This window comes from Myotis davidii, unplaced genomic scaffold (assembly GCF_000327345.1).
Source record: "Myotis davidii unplaced genomic scaffold, ASM32734v1 scaffold152, whole genome shotgun sequence".
Taxonomy (NCBI): Eukaryota; Metazoa; Chordata; class Mammalia; order Chiroptera; family Vespertilionidae; genus Myotis; species Myotis davidii.
Window position 1 is genome coordinate 1219583 of NW_006283545.1, and position 17852 is coordinate 1237434.

General features: G+C 39.1%; 1 protein-coding gene across 5 annotated transcripts in view; it reads right to left on the bottom strand.

The window, feature by feature from the left end:
- Positions 1–17852, bottom strand: part of CDK8 (cyclin-dependent kinase 8) — a 161170-nt gene that overhangs the window by 58200 nt on the left and 85118 nt on the right. For all 5 annotated transcript variants that reach the window (XM_015564983.1, XM_015564978.1, XM_006753758.2 and 2 more), the window contains exons 3-4: positions 9254–9364; positions 3510–3650 (exon numbers count right to left, since the gene is read on the bottom strand). In XM_015564983.1, coding sequence (XP_015420469.1) covers positions 3510–3650; positions 9254–9364 — 252 coding nt within the window. The remainder of the gene's footprint in view (positions 1–3509; positions 3651–9253; positions 9365–17852) is intronic.

The following is a 17852-nucleotide window of genomic DNA, read 5'->3' on the forward strand; positions in this document are numbered from 1 at the left end:
AGCTCTGAGGCCTCGGCTGCTGAAAACAGGTTTCTGGCCTTTGTTTACCGTCTGTATTTGATACAATGTTGCGGTCCAGCTGGCTGAAGCCCCACTGAGTAAAGCAGGTTTCTGGGTTTTTTTTAGCTTCTATATTTGCAACATAGTTACTTAGAGTTGCAGCTGAGAGGCCAGCATGTCAGGCGGGGAATGTTGGAGTCCTCAGTCACTGAAGCAAGCAAGCCTCATGTTAGTTTCCAGCTGCCTGGCTGCCGGCCGCCATCTTGGCTGGCAGTTAATTTGCATATCACCCTGACTGGCACGCCGGGAATGTTGGAGTCCTCAGTCACTGAAGCAAGCAAGCCTCATGTTAGTTTCCAGCTGCCTGGCTGCCGGCCGCCATCTTGGCTGGCAGTTAATTTGCATATCACCCTGACTAGCCAATGGAAAGGGTAGTAGTCGTAAGCCAATTACCATGTTTCTCTTTTATTAGGTAGGACTAAAGGCCCGATGCATGAAATCCGTGCATGGGGGGGCCGGGGGGAGGCGGAGTGTGGTGAAGGGGTGCGTATCCTTCAGACTGGCTTTCACCCTCTCCAATCTGGGACATCCCTCTCACAATTTGGGACTGCTGGCTCTTAACCATGATTATTTTTACTACTATCTATACTCGCCCAGGCCAATACGCCCCCAGTGGGGACCACCACTCCAATGGGGATGTGGCCAGCCTACAAACCACCACCTGAGGCCCCTTACCCAGGCCAGCCCCGCCTTCCAGGGGGACCCCACCCCTATCAGGGGCACGGCTGACCTGCAAACCGCCCATGGCACCTCTCCCAGGCTGGCCTTGCCCCCAGCGGGGACCTCCACCCTGATCAGGAGTGGGGCCAGACTGCAAACCCCGCGGTCCCTCACCCCAGCTGGCCCTGTCCCCCAGCGGGAACCTCCCACCCCGATCCAGGGCCCCTTTCAGGGCAGGCCAGCCAGCCCTCAGCCCCACTCATGCACCAGGCCTCTATCCTATATACAAAAGGGTAATATGCAAATTGATCCTAACGGCAGAATGCCCAGAAGGACTGCTAGACCAGTCACTATGAGGCGCACTGACCAACTCTTGGTACCTTTCCTCAGCTGGCAGACTCTGATCGTCTGATGGCCACCCACAGCAGGAGTGGGGCCAGTGAGCAGGCGGGAACAGCCAACCTCTTCGACACTTCCCCCAGCTGTCAGGCACTGATCAGCCCTGCTCTGTGCCTGATACGGGGACCCTTTGTACTTTATAAAGCAATGTTATGAGGATGAGCTGTTAATAAAAAAAAATCTTCCCAGTTATGTTTTAAAAAATAATTCAAAGAGAAAGACGTAACAGACAAAAGAAACAAACAAAAAACAAAACAAAACAAAAAAAAACAGAAAAGTTTAGCAGTTGGATGCAAGAATAATAGAAAAAAAATAATTAACTGGTTGGTATTTGAAAATCACCAAAGTATCAAAGTTAAATTGGATCTACAATATGCTATATGTATATGCATTACATATTGCTTTCCAAATATACACATGTAGCATATATATATTTTCTAAAAAGCAGGAAGGAGAATTTTTACTTTAAATGTATTTTTTAAATTATGCTTCTGCCATCTATCAACAGCCTAATATTGAGGAATTACTTATATCTCTGAAAATCCATAGAAATAAGGATAGTAGGCCTCTAGTCTTATATAATAAAAGCCTAATATTCTAAGTGTCTGGTCGCCTGTTCAACCAATCAAAGCATAATATGCTACGGCCACTCAACCGCTCACTATGATGTGCACTGACCAACAGGGGGCAGACAGTTGATCGGTAGACCAGTTGCTATGATGTGCACTGATCACCAGGGGGCAGACGCTCTGACCAGTCGGTTAGCTTGTGGCTGGGGTCCAGCCAATTGGGATTGCGTGAGATGGGCTGGACATGCCTTGGGGCCCTCCCACAGTCCCTCCCCGCCTAGCCAACTTCCCGCATCCCTCCCCGGCCCCAGTAGTGCACTGGTGGGGGTCCCTCGGCCTGGCCTGCACCCTCTTGCAATCTGGGACCCCTCGGGGGATGCTGGAGAGTCGGTTTTGGCCTGATCCTGCAGGACAGGCCAAGGGACCCCACTGGTGCACAAATTCATGCACCAGGCCTCTAGTAGTTAATACTATTGTAAGTAGTTCAGGTATATTATACATTAACATAAAAACTTTAAGACTGGTTCAAAAATCAGTCTGTATTCATCTAATAAACATATTTTCATGATGAAAATATAATTTACAATAAAATGCAACACTATCTCTATGGGAGGAAAATGCCCTTTAGGCCAAGATTTTATTCTTTTAGAGATCATAAGAAAGGTCAGTAGCTCAAAAATAGTTATAGTTTTTCCCTATGCTGACTCCACCCCTTAAAAGCAGAAATGTTCAGCTTCATAAAGACGAAAAGAATTTCTCATTTTTGTTCTGTAAACCCACTATTTGTAAATAGATTATTCTAATTCTAATAAATATAAAGGTTGCATGAGGAAAAAGTTCTTTCAACCAAATTTCTGATGTGTTATCAGTCTTAGTCTAAATGCTTTCTAGATATGAGAATTGAAGATAAAATAACTACCATTAAATGTATTTTCAGATTTATTGAAGGTAGATGAAATATGATATTGCAACACCTGATTTGAAGGACAGAGGTTAGATGCATTAAATATAGAGCACAATGGTTCAGTGGGCCTCTGTGTGCAGATCAGCTGCACCTGTCTACACACGAGTAGAGATCAAATCATTTCCAGCACTGTGTTTATAATGGTTTGAAATGAAGGCACTGTTATAAACCTTACTATAGTTGCTACCTTCACAAAGAACAAAAGTACAACAATGTAATTATGTAATAGAGAATTTGAGGTTTAAATAATTAAATCTATTAAGATTTAATAAACAATTTTATGTTAGATGGTAAAAACAAAAAAAAGGCAAAAATTATTCTGCCACATAAAATAAAATCCAATTTCTGAAGTTTTTAAATTCTTAAAATTTAATGAACCTTAACATGGCAAGGCTTCTCAATGATGTACTCAATTTTATTTAATAAAGGCTTAGTGGCATAAGACTGCTACTAATATAGTGAATTAACACCTCCTCTTCTAACAGGTAACTTAGCAAGCAGTTGGCTCCAAGTTTTATTTTCAAGTTATTTAAAAATATGTAAATTTCTAGAGTTTGCCCGGCCTTTAATAATCAATGAAAACAAGTGAATTCTTTATTTACAAACTTAAGAAAAAACAAAAGCTTAGGAAAACAAATGTGTTCTCTTTCACCTCTTCAGTAGATGACAGCTAGCTATGTCAGAAAAGAACACATTATATAAAAAGCTCAATGAGAGGCTATGTTGAGACTATAGCACTCCCACTCCCTCTTATAAGGTTTACAGGCCTATGCAGCACTGATATCTAGACACAACTAGAAAATAATCCAAATATAAATGCATCTTTCTTGCTTAAACATAACTACATATCAACTTACCAAATCTCTATGCAACACCCAGTTAGCATGCAGGTAGTGAATCCCATCTAGGATCTGATATAATAGTGACTTCACCATTCCCCGAGGTAACTGAACTGGCTTCTTATTTGCTTTAGAAGCTCTGTGAAACTTGATTATATGCTGGGGGGAAAAAAGAAAAACATCACCAGACACTTAAAAAAGAAAAGAGGGAATGATAATGTGATATATAATATTTTCCTAACAGAAAAAGAAACACAGGAATTCCCAAATACATTAAAAAAATAATTTCACATTCTGCTGAATAACAAATCACTTATAAACTTCCTAATAACTGGAGCTAAATTTTCATTTCTAATCATAAGATAGTGTCTCACAAAATAAATGATTACAATAGAGAAGAAATAATGTGATTTTATTTTACGGTATAATTAAAAATTACTTTTAGAGTATATTTAACCTTTTTTATCTAATAGAAAAACTTCCAGAACAGAATCAATTTTTTTTTCTGTAGTGATTAAATGAAAAGAAAAACAGAACAAATTTCAAGAGATACTTCGGCATAGATGTGGTAGCTATTTATGATATATGGGCTATAAAGAAAGCAAATAGGGAAATAGTTCAATAAAATATATAGAAGCATGAAAAAATAACATATAAATTACCAGTTCACAGTGGAAATATTTAGAAATATGAAAAATTCCTATTTAAAAAAAAAGTCTTGTACCATCTGTCAAAGCTTTCTAGGTAAAGTGTTAGTGGACATCCAGGAAAACAAAATACCACTTCATAAACAGAAAAATAATCACTTTATAAATAACTATCTCAACAGAAATAAGACCCAATATTTCAAAATCTCTTAACAGCTTTCTTCATTTTAATGAAAGCATTCTTAAACTGCAAGGAAGTCTAGAAGCCAGCTGCAGTCAGCTCTGCAGTGTGCACCACTGCACATATGCATAAGAGCAGATTCGAGCAGGACTTCTGAGTGGAAAATAAGCATGTGCTTGAAATTAGTAAACACAATTAAAACAAGAGTGAGATATTTAATATTATAGGGTAACACTTTTTACTTCCTATTTTCTTATGATATATGAATAACTAGTGACTAATGAGTGAAAGCATTTTACCTTCCAAAGAAAAAATAGACATCAAAGACTACCTACCTAGAGGGAAGTATTAGCGCATTTGTAGTATGATTAATCTATATTTTATTAGTAGTATTATATTATTTTAATTTTCTCCTCAATCATTTTTTTCAAAGCATTTAAGAGCAGGCAAACAAAATAATAATCTAGAATGTTTTTTCACATAAAAAATGATGTGGCAATCAAGTCTGTTCAGTTTAGGAAGAGCTAGTGGCTCTCAGAGCTTAATAAAAATAAATTAAAACACATCATCTTTTAAAAAATGTAAAACCCACCAGAATGAAAAAAACACATATGGAGGGGACATAAGATAATCAATTAATGTTACATACATTTCTTCAGTTAATGTTTTAATTGGGGTATTACAAATCACTTTTTTACCAATATTTTATAACTACAAAAAAACAGTGTGAACATTTTTACCTTTATTTTTATTACAAGGCTATATAACAAATGTAAGGTATGCATATCATGAAATTTCACCAACACTTAAGTGATTTTATAAATCACTCTTTTAACAACTATTTTTTGGTAACCCTCTGCTGTCTTATATTCCAGCTCATTCATTAAAATATTCCAATTAAAAGAAGAAAAATAAAACAAATAAAGCAGGTTTTAGTAAACTAAATTATCATTTTGTTTTCATTAAAAGTACTTATCTGTCTTCAAAGAGTATTAAGAAGATGATAAAGCCTATGTTAAATATCTATACACATTTGGCAACATTACATACAGTATAATTTGTGAAAATATGATTATTATACCTTCATGTAAAGTGAAATATTATGTACCAGCATGCTAGAAATCATATTGAATACCAATCATTATCTCCTATGCTCAACTATGTTTTACTACAAATCGTGTTTATAAACTAGCCTGTAAATCTATAATAATAAAAGTGTAATATGCAAAATTAGACTGGACATCCTTCCGGGACGAAGCTGGGGCTGTAGCCGCAGGATCGAGGCCACCGTGGCTGTGAGGGAGGGATCCAGGCAGCCACAGCTGCAAAGGCCTACTCTTGCACGAATTTCGTGCATCAGGCCTCTAGTCTTCTCATAAATTGGAATTGTATTTGATTTTATGTTAGGCTTGAGGATGTAGTGTTCAACTTGATGTTGACCACCTGATTTACTGAATTTGTATTAAAAGAACCCAAACTTGATTTGATTAGATTTATTTTAAAAGAACAGAAGCTAACAATAAAAGAAAAAAATATTTACAATCAGCATGAACCTTGGACAACAGTTTCATAAAACAGAAAATTTCATGTATCTATTTTCTGTTTGAAATAATTATTTCCAGATAACTTATAAAAACAATTTGAATCATATCACATTTAGTATGGAAAATTAAAATCTACAAAGAATGAAACCATTTCTTAAAAATCTGAAAGCATATAGCCCTAAGTGGTATGGCTCAGTGGATAGAGCATCATCAGCCTGCGGAATGAAGGGCCCTGGGTTCAATTCCCATCAAGGGCACATGCCTGGGTTGTGGGCTCTACCCCCAGTGTGAGGCATGTAGGAGGCAGCCAATCAATGATTCTCTCTCATCACTAATGTTTCTATCTCGCTCTCCCTCTCCTTCCTCTCTGGAATCAATGAAAAAAAAAATCTGAAAGCATATAAAACCCAGATAAGTTTCAATTTCTGAAACCTGTTAAAGTTAAAATTGTGTAAATAAGGCTAATTCTGAAAATTAGCAAAAGAATTTAAACTATTTTACTATTTTGGAAGTTGAATTCACTTTAAACAGTTTTCATGGAATTTGTGCTTGTTTTACTTCAAAATTTTGTATTTACAAGTATAATTTACTAGAGGACTGGTACACGAATTCATGCCGTAGTGGGGTCCCTCAGCCTGACCTGTGTGATCAGGCCGAAACCGGCTCTCCGATATCCCCGGAGGGGTTCCAGGTTGTGAGAGGGTGCAGGCCAGGCCAAGGGACCCCACCAGTGCATGACGGGCCAGGGAGAGACTTGGGAAGTTGGCCAGGTGGGGAAGGACCATGAGAGGGTTCCAGGGCAGGTCTGGCCCATCTCACTAATTCCTGATCGGCTGGACCCCAGCAGCAAGCTAACCTATTGGTCGGAGCGTCTGCCCCCTGGTTGTCAGTGCACATCATAGTGACTGGTCAACCGTCTGCCCCCTGGTGGTCAGTGCATATCATAGCAAGCAGTTGAGCGGCCTTAGCCATATCATTAGCATATTATGCTTTGACTGGTCGAATGGATGACCAGACGACTGGACACTTAGCATATTAGGTTTTACTATATAGGATAGCTAAATGAAAAATGTGAATTATTTTGAAGATTTCTGAAAGTAAGCCATGATATTATAATCCTTTACATAGCAATATATATACAGGATGTGGCAAAGTAGATTTACAGTTATGAATATGAAAAACACATTGTATTCTTGCATTATTATTGAAACAGATATTATTCTGGTGTTATTATTATTTTTCATAAATCATTGTATTATTTTCCATGCAAACAACTGTAAATCTAATTTTCCCATATTCTGTATCTTTTTTATCTCAATAAATGTACAGCTATAATAAATTCTGCAAATATATACCAGTATGCAAAACACAATGAAGTGTTAAAAGACCTTTAAATATCAGAAAAAAATATAATTCACAGTAGTGAAGCAATTGTTAATGAATGTAATATGTATGGGGCTTTGTTTACTTGTTTTTAAAATTGTAATCAGTCCCCCCTTTTTCTCCCATTCCCCCCCCCCCCCCGATTCCACACCTCCCCAAGTGTTCACCACCCTGTTGTCTGTGTCCATGGGTAATGCAAGTATGCATATAGGTTCTTTGATTAATCTCTTCCCATCCTCCCCTTCCCCCTTCCCTCTGAGATTTGTCAGTCTGTTCCATGTTTCCATACTCCTGAATCTATTTTATTCACCAGTTTATTTTGATATTAGATTCCTTGTTCATTAATTTTTAGATTCAACTGCTGATACGTATTTATTGCCATTTTATTGTTCATATTTTTAATCTTTTTTTCTTCTTCTTTACACATAACTGATCAGGATATAAGTTTTGCGATTATGTTTCAAAATTATTTTGGCTATTCTGTTATACATTTTAATTATACAGATATCAGAAAGTCTTATCTCCAATATGGTGTTTTCTTTTATATTTTAATTTATCTTTATTGTTGAAAATATTACAGATGTCCCCTTTTTTCCCTCAATGGCCCCCTCCACCCTGTTTCTGCCCCCTCCCCAGACCTTCACCCCATTATTGTCTGTGTCCAGGGTTATTTATATATGCATATAAATTTAGATTTTTTTAAAAAATATATTTTATTGATTTTCCACAGAGAGGAAGGGAGAGAAATAGAGAGTTAGAAACATCGATGAGAGAGAAACATCGATCAGCTGCCTCCTGCACATCTCCCACTGGGGATGTGCCCGCAACCCAGGTACATGCCCTTGACCGGAATCCAACCCGGGATCCTTGAGTCCGCAGGCCGACGCTCCATCCACTGAGCCAAACCGGTTTCAGCTAAATTTAGATTTTTTTAAAAAATGTAACTATTATATTTAACAAAGGAGTCAATCAATTTTTAGATATTCAAATTTTTATCAGTAACAATTTAAAAAACAATCCTTTTAGTAAATACAAAATACTGAGGCAGTTGTTGGTATTTCGGTTGGACAAAGTATATTTAAATTCTTTGTTTATAATAATTTTTATCAATATAGCATAATATTTTTCATTATATAAGCTAAACTGATGAAGTTCAATTACTTGACTTCAAGAATCTTCAAATATTTGGGTCTTGATATCTAAAATGTTCTCATTATAGCTCAGACAAACACTAAATAACTAAAAGCCACAATAGGATCTACTTTCATTCTGACCTAATTTTGTAGTAGAGCTCTCTGCCACAAAAAATTCTTCCTATAGGAGAATATGTCCAATTTTACTAAGTACAATTTTGAATTTCTGATGATGAAAATAGAAAATACATTAGAATACTGAATATCAATTGTGAATGATATTCAAATTATGATTAATAGTAGTTTCCTACATTTGTATCATATAGTTTATAAAGCTTTCGAATGCAAAATTATACTTCAGAAAAGTCCTATTAAAAAAGGCAAGAAAAGTATTACATTTTACAGATGGGAGAAACTACAGCTTTACAGCCATTAAGAGACTTGCCTAATGGCATATGACAACAGAACCACTAGATCTGTCTAGTCTTCCAAATATAACATATTTGTCTCACTACATGTGGAGACCACCTTCTCACTTTATATTCCTTCACACTACAGAATAAAAAAGGAAATATGTTGCTTTTAAATTTTATAAAAAAAGTTTATACAGATAATTTTTTAAATTTTTATAAAAAACATAGCTAAGCAACAATATTGAATAGCTGTTTATACTCTTCAGATTCTATTTTTTTCTGTAACATGTTACAAAGGTCAAACTAGAAAAATCAAAATGTGATACAAAGCAAAATACTCTAGACTTGGCACAATATAAACCACATTTTATAAAGTTACTTTTATTTTGAAATGTTTTTAGTCACTCGTATTACCCCTGACTGAAACTAGTGACCCTATGTCTACCAGCAATTCTCCTTACCCAGAGGTCATGTTCAGCGTAGTCAAACAGAAGCCATACTTTCCTGTCTGCATGAGATAGAAACACCTTTTGAAGAGAGATGACATTTGGATGCTTAAGCTCTCGAAGTAACTGCAAAACAAAGGAAATCCATTTAAAAATCTTTGCCATAAAAATGTTTGAAAAACCCCACGTAATTTGTAACTCCAAGGCAATACAAACCCAATCCTAAAATCTAAGAGTTTTCAATCCTAAAACTCTATAAGTCCCCACACAATTTTGAAATGTCAATACAAGGTGCTTCAGTAATAAATGAGAAAAAAATCTTTGGGGAAAAGATATTATCAGAATAAATCTATCTTGTTATTTAGTTCAGCAGTCTCCAACCTTTCGGACCTCACGGACCACCAGTGATCTGGGGACCGCCAGTTGGCAACCAATGGTTTAGCTGATTTTTTAAAAAAATCTTTATTGTTGAGAGTATTACAGATGTTCCCCCCTTTCCCCTCCATTGCTCCCCTTGATCCAAATCCCCCCTCCCCCGACCTTCACCACCCTGTTGTCTATGTCCATGGGTAATGCATTTATGCATATAATTTCTCTGGTTAATCTTTTCCTGACCTCCCCTCCCCCCTTCCCTCTGAGATTCGTCAGTTTGTTCCAAGTTTCCATGCCTCTGGTTCTATTTTATTCAACAGTTTATTTTGTTCATTAGAATCCTTGTTTGTTTATTTTTATTTTTAGATTCAATTGCTGGTAGATATGTATTTGTTGCTATTTTATTGTTCATATTTTTAATCTTTTTCTTCTCCTTTTTCTTCTTCTTAAAGAAGACCCTTTCACATTTCATGTAATATTGGTTTGGGGGTGATGAACTCCATTAGCTTCTTCTTTTCGTGAAGCTCTTTATCTGACCTTCAATTCTAAAGGATAGCTTTGCTGGGTAGAGTAATCTCAGATGCAAGTCCTTGCTTTCCATCACTTTGAATATTTCTTGCCAATCCCTTCTGGCTGGCAAAGGTTCTGTTGACAAATTAGCTGACAGTGTATGGGTGCTCCCTTGTAGGTAACTAACTGCTTTTCTCTTGCTGCTTTTAAGATTATCTCTTTAAAACGTTTTATATTTTAATTATGATGTGTCTTAGTGTGGGCCTCTTTGGGTTCCTCTAATTTGGGACTCTGTGTGCTTCCTGGACTTGTATGTCTATTTCTTTGACCAAGTAGGGGAAGTTTTCTGTCATTATTCTTCAAATAGGTTTCAATATCTTGCTGTCTATTCTCCTTCTGGCACCCCCATGATGCGAATGTTGGTACACTTGAAATTGTCCCAAAGGCTCCTTACACTATCTTCTTATTATTGAAATCTTTTTTCTTTTTGTTCTTCTGATTGGGTGTTTTTTACTTCCTCATATTCCAAATCACTGATTTGTTTCTTGGCATCCTCTACTCTACTGTTGATTCCCTGTAAAGTTATTTTTTGTATGTTTGTTTATGCTGCTTCTGAGCCCCAAGGTAGCAGATGGAGCTGGAACAAGACAGGCAGTTAAAAATATGCTGGCAATAGAGAAGGCTGGGCAAGGCTGCACCCAAGGGCCTCCCCCTAGAAATAATCCCTCAACGCAGGGGTGGTGAATGTATGGCCTGTGGACTGGATAAGACCAGCAAAATCATTTGGTCTGGCCCTGTCAAAGGCACTACGGGTGAGTTAATTAAATGTTTGACCACATATAAAAGGCTAATTTTTCAAATATATTTTTAAGATAAGTGGAGAGTGAAAGAGAGAAACATCAATGATGAACGAGAATCATTGATTGGCTGCACTCCCCCTACTAGGGATTGAGCTGCAGAGAGAGAAACATCAATGTGAGAGAGACACATTGATTGGTTGCTCATTGAGGCTGCACTCCCCCTACTAGGGATTGAGCTGCAACCTGGGCACATGCACTCACTGGGAATGAAACCATGACCTGCTGGTTCATAGGTCGACATTCAACCATTGAGCCATGCTGGCAAGGGAGCAGGCTAATTTTTTAAAATATATTTTTACTGATTTCAGAGAGGAAGGGAGAGGGAGAGATAGAAACATCAATGATGAGAGAACCATTGATCGGCTGCCTTCTGCATGGCTCCACACTGGAGCCTGCAACCGGGCATGTGCTCTGACTGGGAATCAAACCATGACCTCCTGATTCATAAGTCGATGCTCAACCACTGAGCCATGCTGGTCGAGCAGCAGGTAAATTACTAAGTTGATCATAAAATTTATCTTCATTTCAGTTAGTGTATCCTTCATTTCTGACTGGTCCTTTTTCATGTCTTTTATGTTCTCACTAAGTTCCTTGAAGGTCTCATTAAGTTCCTTGGGCATCCTTTTAACCAATGTTTGGAACTCTGTAGTTTGCTTACTTCCATTTCATTTAGTTCTTTTTCTGCAGATTTCTTATTCTTTCATTTGTGACATGTTTCTTTGTCTCCGCATTTTGGCTGCTTCCCTGTATTTGTTTCTATGTATTCAGTAGAGCTGCTATGTCTCCTGGAATTGGTAGAATGGCCTTGTGTACTAGGTGTCTTGTAGGGCCCAGTGACTCAGCCTCCCTGGTAACCTCAGCTGGGCACTGTAGGTGTGACCCTATGTGGGCTGTGTGCACTGTCCTGCTATACTTGAGCCTTGATTGTTGATTTCGTCACTATGAGGGACTGACCCCCAGGCAAACTGGCTATGCGAACCAGCTGTGACTACTACAGAGGAAGAGATGCTGTGCAGGAGACACCCCTAGGGAGTAGGACTTTTTGGTGCTCACTGAGTCAGCCCCTTGAATGTATTGCTCGTGGATGTGGTAGGGCTGTAATCTGGCATAGTCTGAAGCTGAGCACCAGGTGCACTGGCTTAGGAGCCTCCTGGGAGGTTCAAAATCAGCTACTGCCTGTGCCCTGCCTGAGGCCACCTGGCATAAGCTACAGAGTGATGTGCAAATAACTACTACTTGTGTTGGGCTTGGAGGTGCCTAGGAGAGGCCATGCTGTGCAGCCAGTTGCTAGCGTCAGGCCTAGGGCCACTTATCAATAGGTATGGGGTATGCTGAGGCCAGCTCCTGGTTATTTGAGAGATTTTAGCAAAGTCTAAAGCCTGAACTAGGACAGGCCATTCATATGGAAAAGCCGCTGCAAAGAACTTCAGTGGAGTTGCAAATTGGGTGTGGCAGGGTCTCAGGGAATCACGGGTGAGATAAGCAGTGTGGGCCAGGTTGATGGAAACTCAGATATGGCGACTACCTGCTGGCACTGTGTTAGGGAGGTCTCAGCAAAGAACAATTACCTCTGCCAGCACTTCTGTCTGGGAGAAAGCTGCCCCCAGTTCTTGCCCTGATGCCAGACAATTGAGTTCCTCCCTGCATAGCCCTGGATCCTTTCAGGCTGCTGCCCCAGCACTGGAGCTCAGAGAGAGTTAGTCCAAGTTAAGTCTGTGAAGCAGCCCTTTAATAGAAAATGCCTAGGACTCTAGCAACCCTCTGTATCACTCAGCCACAATCCCCGCTGGATTTTACAGCCTGAAGTTATGGGTACTTCTCTTCCCAGCACTGGAACCCTGGGCTGAGGCTTCTGATGTGGCGTTGGGACCCCTTACTCCTCATGGGTACCTCCACAGCTACATATCCCTCCCGATTAAACAAACACTACAGGTGGGTGTCAAACCAGCCTGTTATGTGCCTCTGCCACTCTTACTAGTCTCGATGTGGCTTCTTTAATTCTCTAGTTGTAGGACTTTCATTCTGTCAGATTTCAAGTGGTTCTGAATGATGGCTGCTCTGTAGTTTAGTTGTAATTTTGAGGTGGTTGTGGGAAGAGGTGAGTACTGTGTTTACCTACGCCACCACGTTGACCCTCCTCCTTAGTCAGTTTTTAACTTTGTTTTATTTTAATGTTTTATTGTAATAAAGTTTTATAACAAAAAATTATCATTTTAACAATTTTAAATGTACAATTCATTAGTAATAAATTCATTCTCAATGCTATGCAACCATCCCCACTCTCCATTTTAGAAATTTTTCATTATCCTAAACAGAAACTTAGTACCCATTTAAACAAGAAATCCCCATTTCCCTCTGCCTCTCAGCCATTGGTAACCTCTATTCTACTTTCTGTTTCCATGAACTTGCCTATTTTAGGTACCTCATGTAAGTAGAATTATACAATATCTGTCCTTTTTGTGCCTGGTTTATTTCACTTAGCATAATATCTTTAAGGTTTACCCATGTTGTGGCATGTGTCAGAATTTCATTCCTTTTTATGGCTGAATACATTCCTATGTAGCTTTACACCACATTTTGTTTATCTATTCATCTGCTGATGAACATGAGTTGTTTCCATGTTTTTGGCTACTCTGAATATATTGGTATACAGGTACCTGAGTCCGCTACTTTGAATGCTTTAGGTATATGCCTAGATGTGAAATGGCTGGATCATATGATAATGCTATGTTTAATTTTTTGAGAAACCATCACACTGGTTTTACAGCAGCTATGCCAGTTTACATTCCCATCAGCAATGCATGAGGGTTTCAACTTCTCCACATCTTCAGCACACTTACTTTTTTTAAACAGCTGAATCCTAATTGGTATGAAGTAGTGTCTCATTGTGATTTTAATTTGCATTTCCCTAATGGCTAAGGATGTTAAGCATCATTTCATGTGCTTATTGGTCATTTGTATATTTTCTTTGGAGAAATGTGTGTTCATGTTCTTTGCTCATTTCTGAGTTGGGTTTTTTGTTGTTGTTGAGATATAATTCTTTATATAGTTTAGACATTAATCCCTTATCAGATACACAATTTAGAAATATTTTCTCCCATTCTGCTAGTTGTCTATGTTTTGACATCACAAAACAACTGAACTTGAAAACAAATATTTAGGTTGCAATTCTTTTAAAAACGAACTAATTAAAACATTAGAAAACACAACATTCATTAACACCAAATATCAAATGAGAATTAATATCTGTAACTTTGTGACATATAGTACCTTTTTTAGGCATTTAAATTATGTAGTGAAGTTGATTAAAATTTTGTAAACTTTTTCATAAAATAATACATAATTTATACAGAGAAGCATCCAAGTAGTACACATTTTCATGGGTTTAGCCTTTCTCACCTCCTACAAGAATATTCTTCTATTTAAAGTCTTTTATCTTCTTATTTTATCCTATTTAATAACCAAAATGGCCCTAATTTTCCATCAGTTAACAAGCACTCCCATTCCATCAGGCAAAAACACGAATAATATCAATAATCTCAAGAAAAATCTTCTAATGAAACCTGATATATTTTTTAAAAGTTAACTTACACAGTGCCTTCCAAATGTGTTCCAAATATATGACAGGCATGTGAAAATATCAAGGTCTTAGAACTTACAACTTCAGTACCTTTTATAAGAACACTGACACCAAAACAAGAATCAATTAAATGGAATGTTAAAATATCAGGGGCTCTAAAATAAATTCAGAATGAATTGATTATACATTATGTCACTTATTATTCTCTAAAAAGTGATAATTATTTTATTGAGGAGCAAGATTAAATTCAAGTTATATATTTCTGCTTTTAGAATATAATTTCAAATTTATGAGACTTTAGAGATTATGTACAAATCCTCAGACCTAAAGGCCAGTACCTAAAAGTGACCATATCCTAATTAATAAACAAGGCAAAGAATATCTGATAGGGAAAGCCCCGAGTTCAGGGTCGCCCAGGATCACCCAGCTGGCTGAAAGAGCTAAACCTGGTGCTAAATTCATCTCAGTTCTGGGTCAGTGTTTTCTCCATTACCTCACACTTCGTGGCTAGGCAGCTATTTCAAGTCCTTTCTGGAAACTGGCAGAGTGGAAATTAACACAAACAAATTCCAAAGCTCTGGCAAAAGTTCTCTGCAATTATTAGAAACCTACCTATGAAGTTATTCTTAGATACTGCCTCAATTTCACCTCCAAGATAAGGTTTAGTTCCTGTACTTTAAAAAAAACTTAAAAACAGCAACCATTTTATTAAGCTCTTTCTAGCAGCCAAGTATGGGGCTAAGCATATGACATATATTATCTGAATCATGAATTAACCTATGAAATATATAAATTTATATTACAGTAGACCCCTTATTCACGGTTTTACTTTCTATGGTTTCAGATACCTACTATCAACTGTGGTCTAAAAATATTAAGTTGAAATTTCCATAAATAACTGGGTGCCAATCTAAGTAACATGATGAAATCTCATGCCATCTAGGCCCAGATATGAATCATCCCCCTTGTCTAACATATCCACACTGCATACACTAACCACCCATTAGTCACTTAGTAACTGTCTCAGTTATCAGATTCATTATCATGGTATCACCATGCCTGTGTTCAAGTAACATTTATTTTACTGAATAATGACCCCAAAGCCATTTACCTACCTTTTATTACAGTATATTGTCACAGTTGTTCTAGTTTACTATTAGTTATTATTGTTTATCTTTTATTGTGCCTAATTTATAAATTAAAACTTATCATTGGTAGCTATGTATAGGAACAGTACAGCTGACCCTTGAACAACGTAGGTTTGAATTGCATGGGTCCGCTTGTACATGGATTTTTTCCAATAAATACCATAACTATATTCTTTTCCTTATGATTTCCTTTTTAAAACATTTTTAAAATTGATTACAGAGTGGAAGGGGGTGGAGGGGAGAGACAGAAACATCAATGCTGAAAGAGAATCACTTGCCTTCTGCATGCCTCACACTGGGGATCAAGCCCACAACCCAGGCATATGCCCTGACCGGGAATCGAACCATGACCCCCTGGTTCTTAGGTTGATGCTCAACCACTGAGCCATGTCGGCCGGACCCTTATGATTTTGTTAATGACATTTTTTTCCTTTATTTTAAGAATACATTATATAATACATCTACACTAATAAAAGACAAACATGCAAATTGACCGTACCTTTGCTATGCCTTAAGCCATGCCCACCAGCCAATCAGAGAGACTATATGCAAATTACCCCACCCAAGATGGTGGCCGGCAGCCACAGAGCTGGAGCGAGCAGGAGGTTTGGGTTGCCCCTGGCAAAGGAGGAAGCCAAGCTTCCCGCCTGCCATAGCCGGCTCTGAGCTCCACTCAAGGCTACAAAGTTTCAATTATAGAAGGTAAATAAATCCCAGAATAAAAAAAAAAGAAAGAAAAAAAGGAGAGGCTGGGAGCTTCTGTTGATGGGGGACTTGGCCAGCCTGAAAATGGCCCTCAGCTCCTCACCCAGACTGGCCAGGCACCCCAGTGGGGACCCCCACCCTAAAGGGGTGTAGCCAGCTTGAAAGCAGCCATCAGCCCCTCCCTCACCCAGGCTGGCCAAACCTCCATGGGGTGAGGGTCCCCAATGGGGGAAGCTTGCCCAGCCTGAAAACAGCCATCAGCCCCTCACCCAGGCTGGCCAGGCACCCCAGGGGGGACCCCAACCCTGAAGGGGGTGTGACCAGCTGCAAACAGCCATCAGCCCCCCAACCCAGGTTGGCCAGGCACCCCAGCGGGACCCCCACCCTGATCCAGGACACCCTTCAGGGCAAACCAGCCAGTCCCCACCCATGCACCAGGCCTCTATCCTATATAATAAAAGGGTAATTTGCAAATTGACCCTAACAGCAGAACGACTGGGAATGACTGGTCACTATGAAACACACTGACCACCAGGGGGCAGATGCTCAATGAAGGAGCTGTCCCCTGGTGGTCAATGCACTCCCACGGGGCAGCTCTGCTGAGCCACAAGCCAGGCTGATGGCCGCCTGTACAGTGGTGGTAGTGGGAGCCTCTCCCGCCTCCTCAGCAGTGCTAAGGATGTCCGACTGCAGCTTAGGTCTGCTCCCCGCTGGTAAGTGGACATCCCCTGAGAGCTGCCAGGCTGTCAGAGGGATGTCTGACTGTCAGCTTGGGCCCGATCCCCCAGGGAGCAAGCCTAAGCCAGCAGGTGGACATCCTCCGAGGGGTCCCAGACTTACAGAGGGCATAGGCTGGGCTGAGGGACCCCCCTCAAGTGCACAAATTTTGTGCACTGAGCCTCTAGTATAACATATTAAAATATGTATTAATCTAGTATTTATAGTAGTCTCAAGGCTTCTGGTCAACAGTAGGCTATTAGTTAAGTTTCTGGAAAGTCAAAAGTTATGCTCGGGCCCTGGCCAGTGGCTTGGTTGGTTAGCATTGTCCCTATATGCCAGGGTTGTGGGTTCAATCCCCAGTCAGGGCACATACAAGAATCAACCAATGAATGCATTAATAAGTGGAACAATAAATCAATCTCTCTCTCTCTCTCTCTCTCTCTCTCTCTCTCTCTCTCTCTCTTTTGATCAATAAAAAAAATAAAAAAGTTATGCTCAGATTTTCAACTGTGCAGGACAGAGGGTAGGCAGTTTCAGTGCCCCTAAACCCCATGTTGTTTAAGGATTAACTGAATAGTATGTAGGGTTCAGTACTACCTGTGTTTTTTTAGACACCCAGCAGGGGTACATATCCCCTATGGATAAAGGGAGATCACAGTACTTTTATTTTACAAACTAGTGGCCTGGTGCATGAAACTCATGCGGAGGGGGGGGGGGGG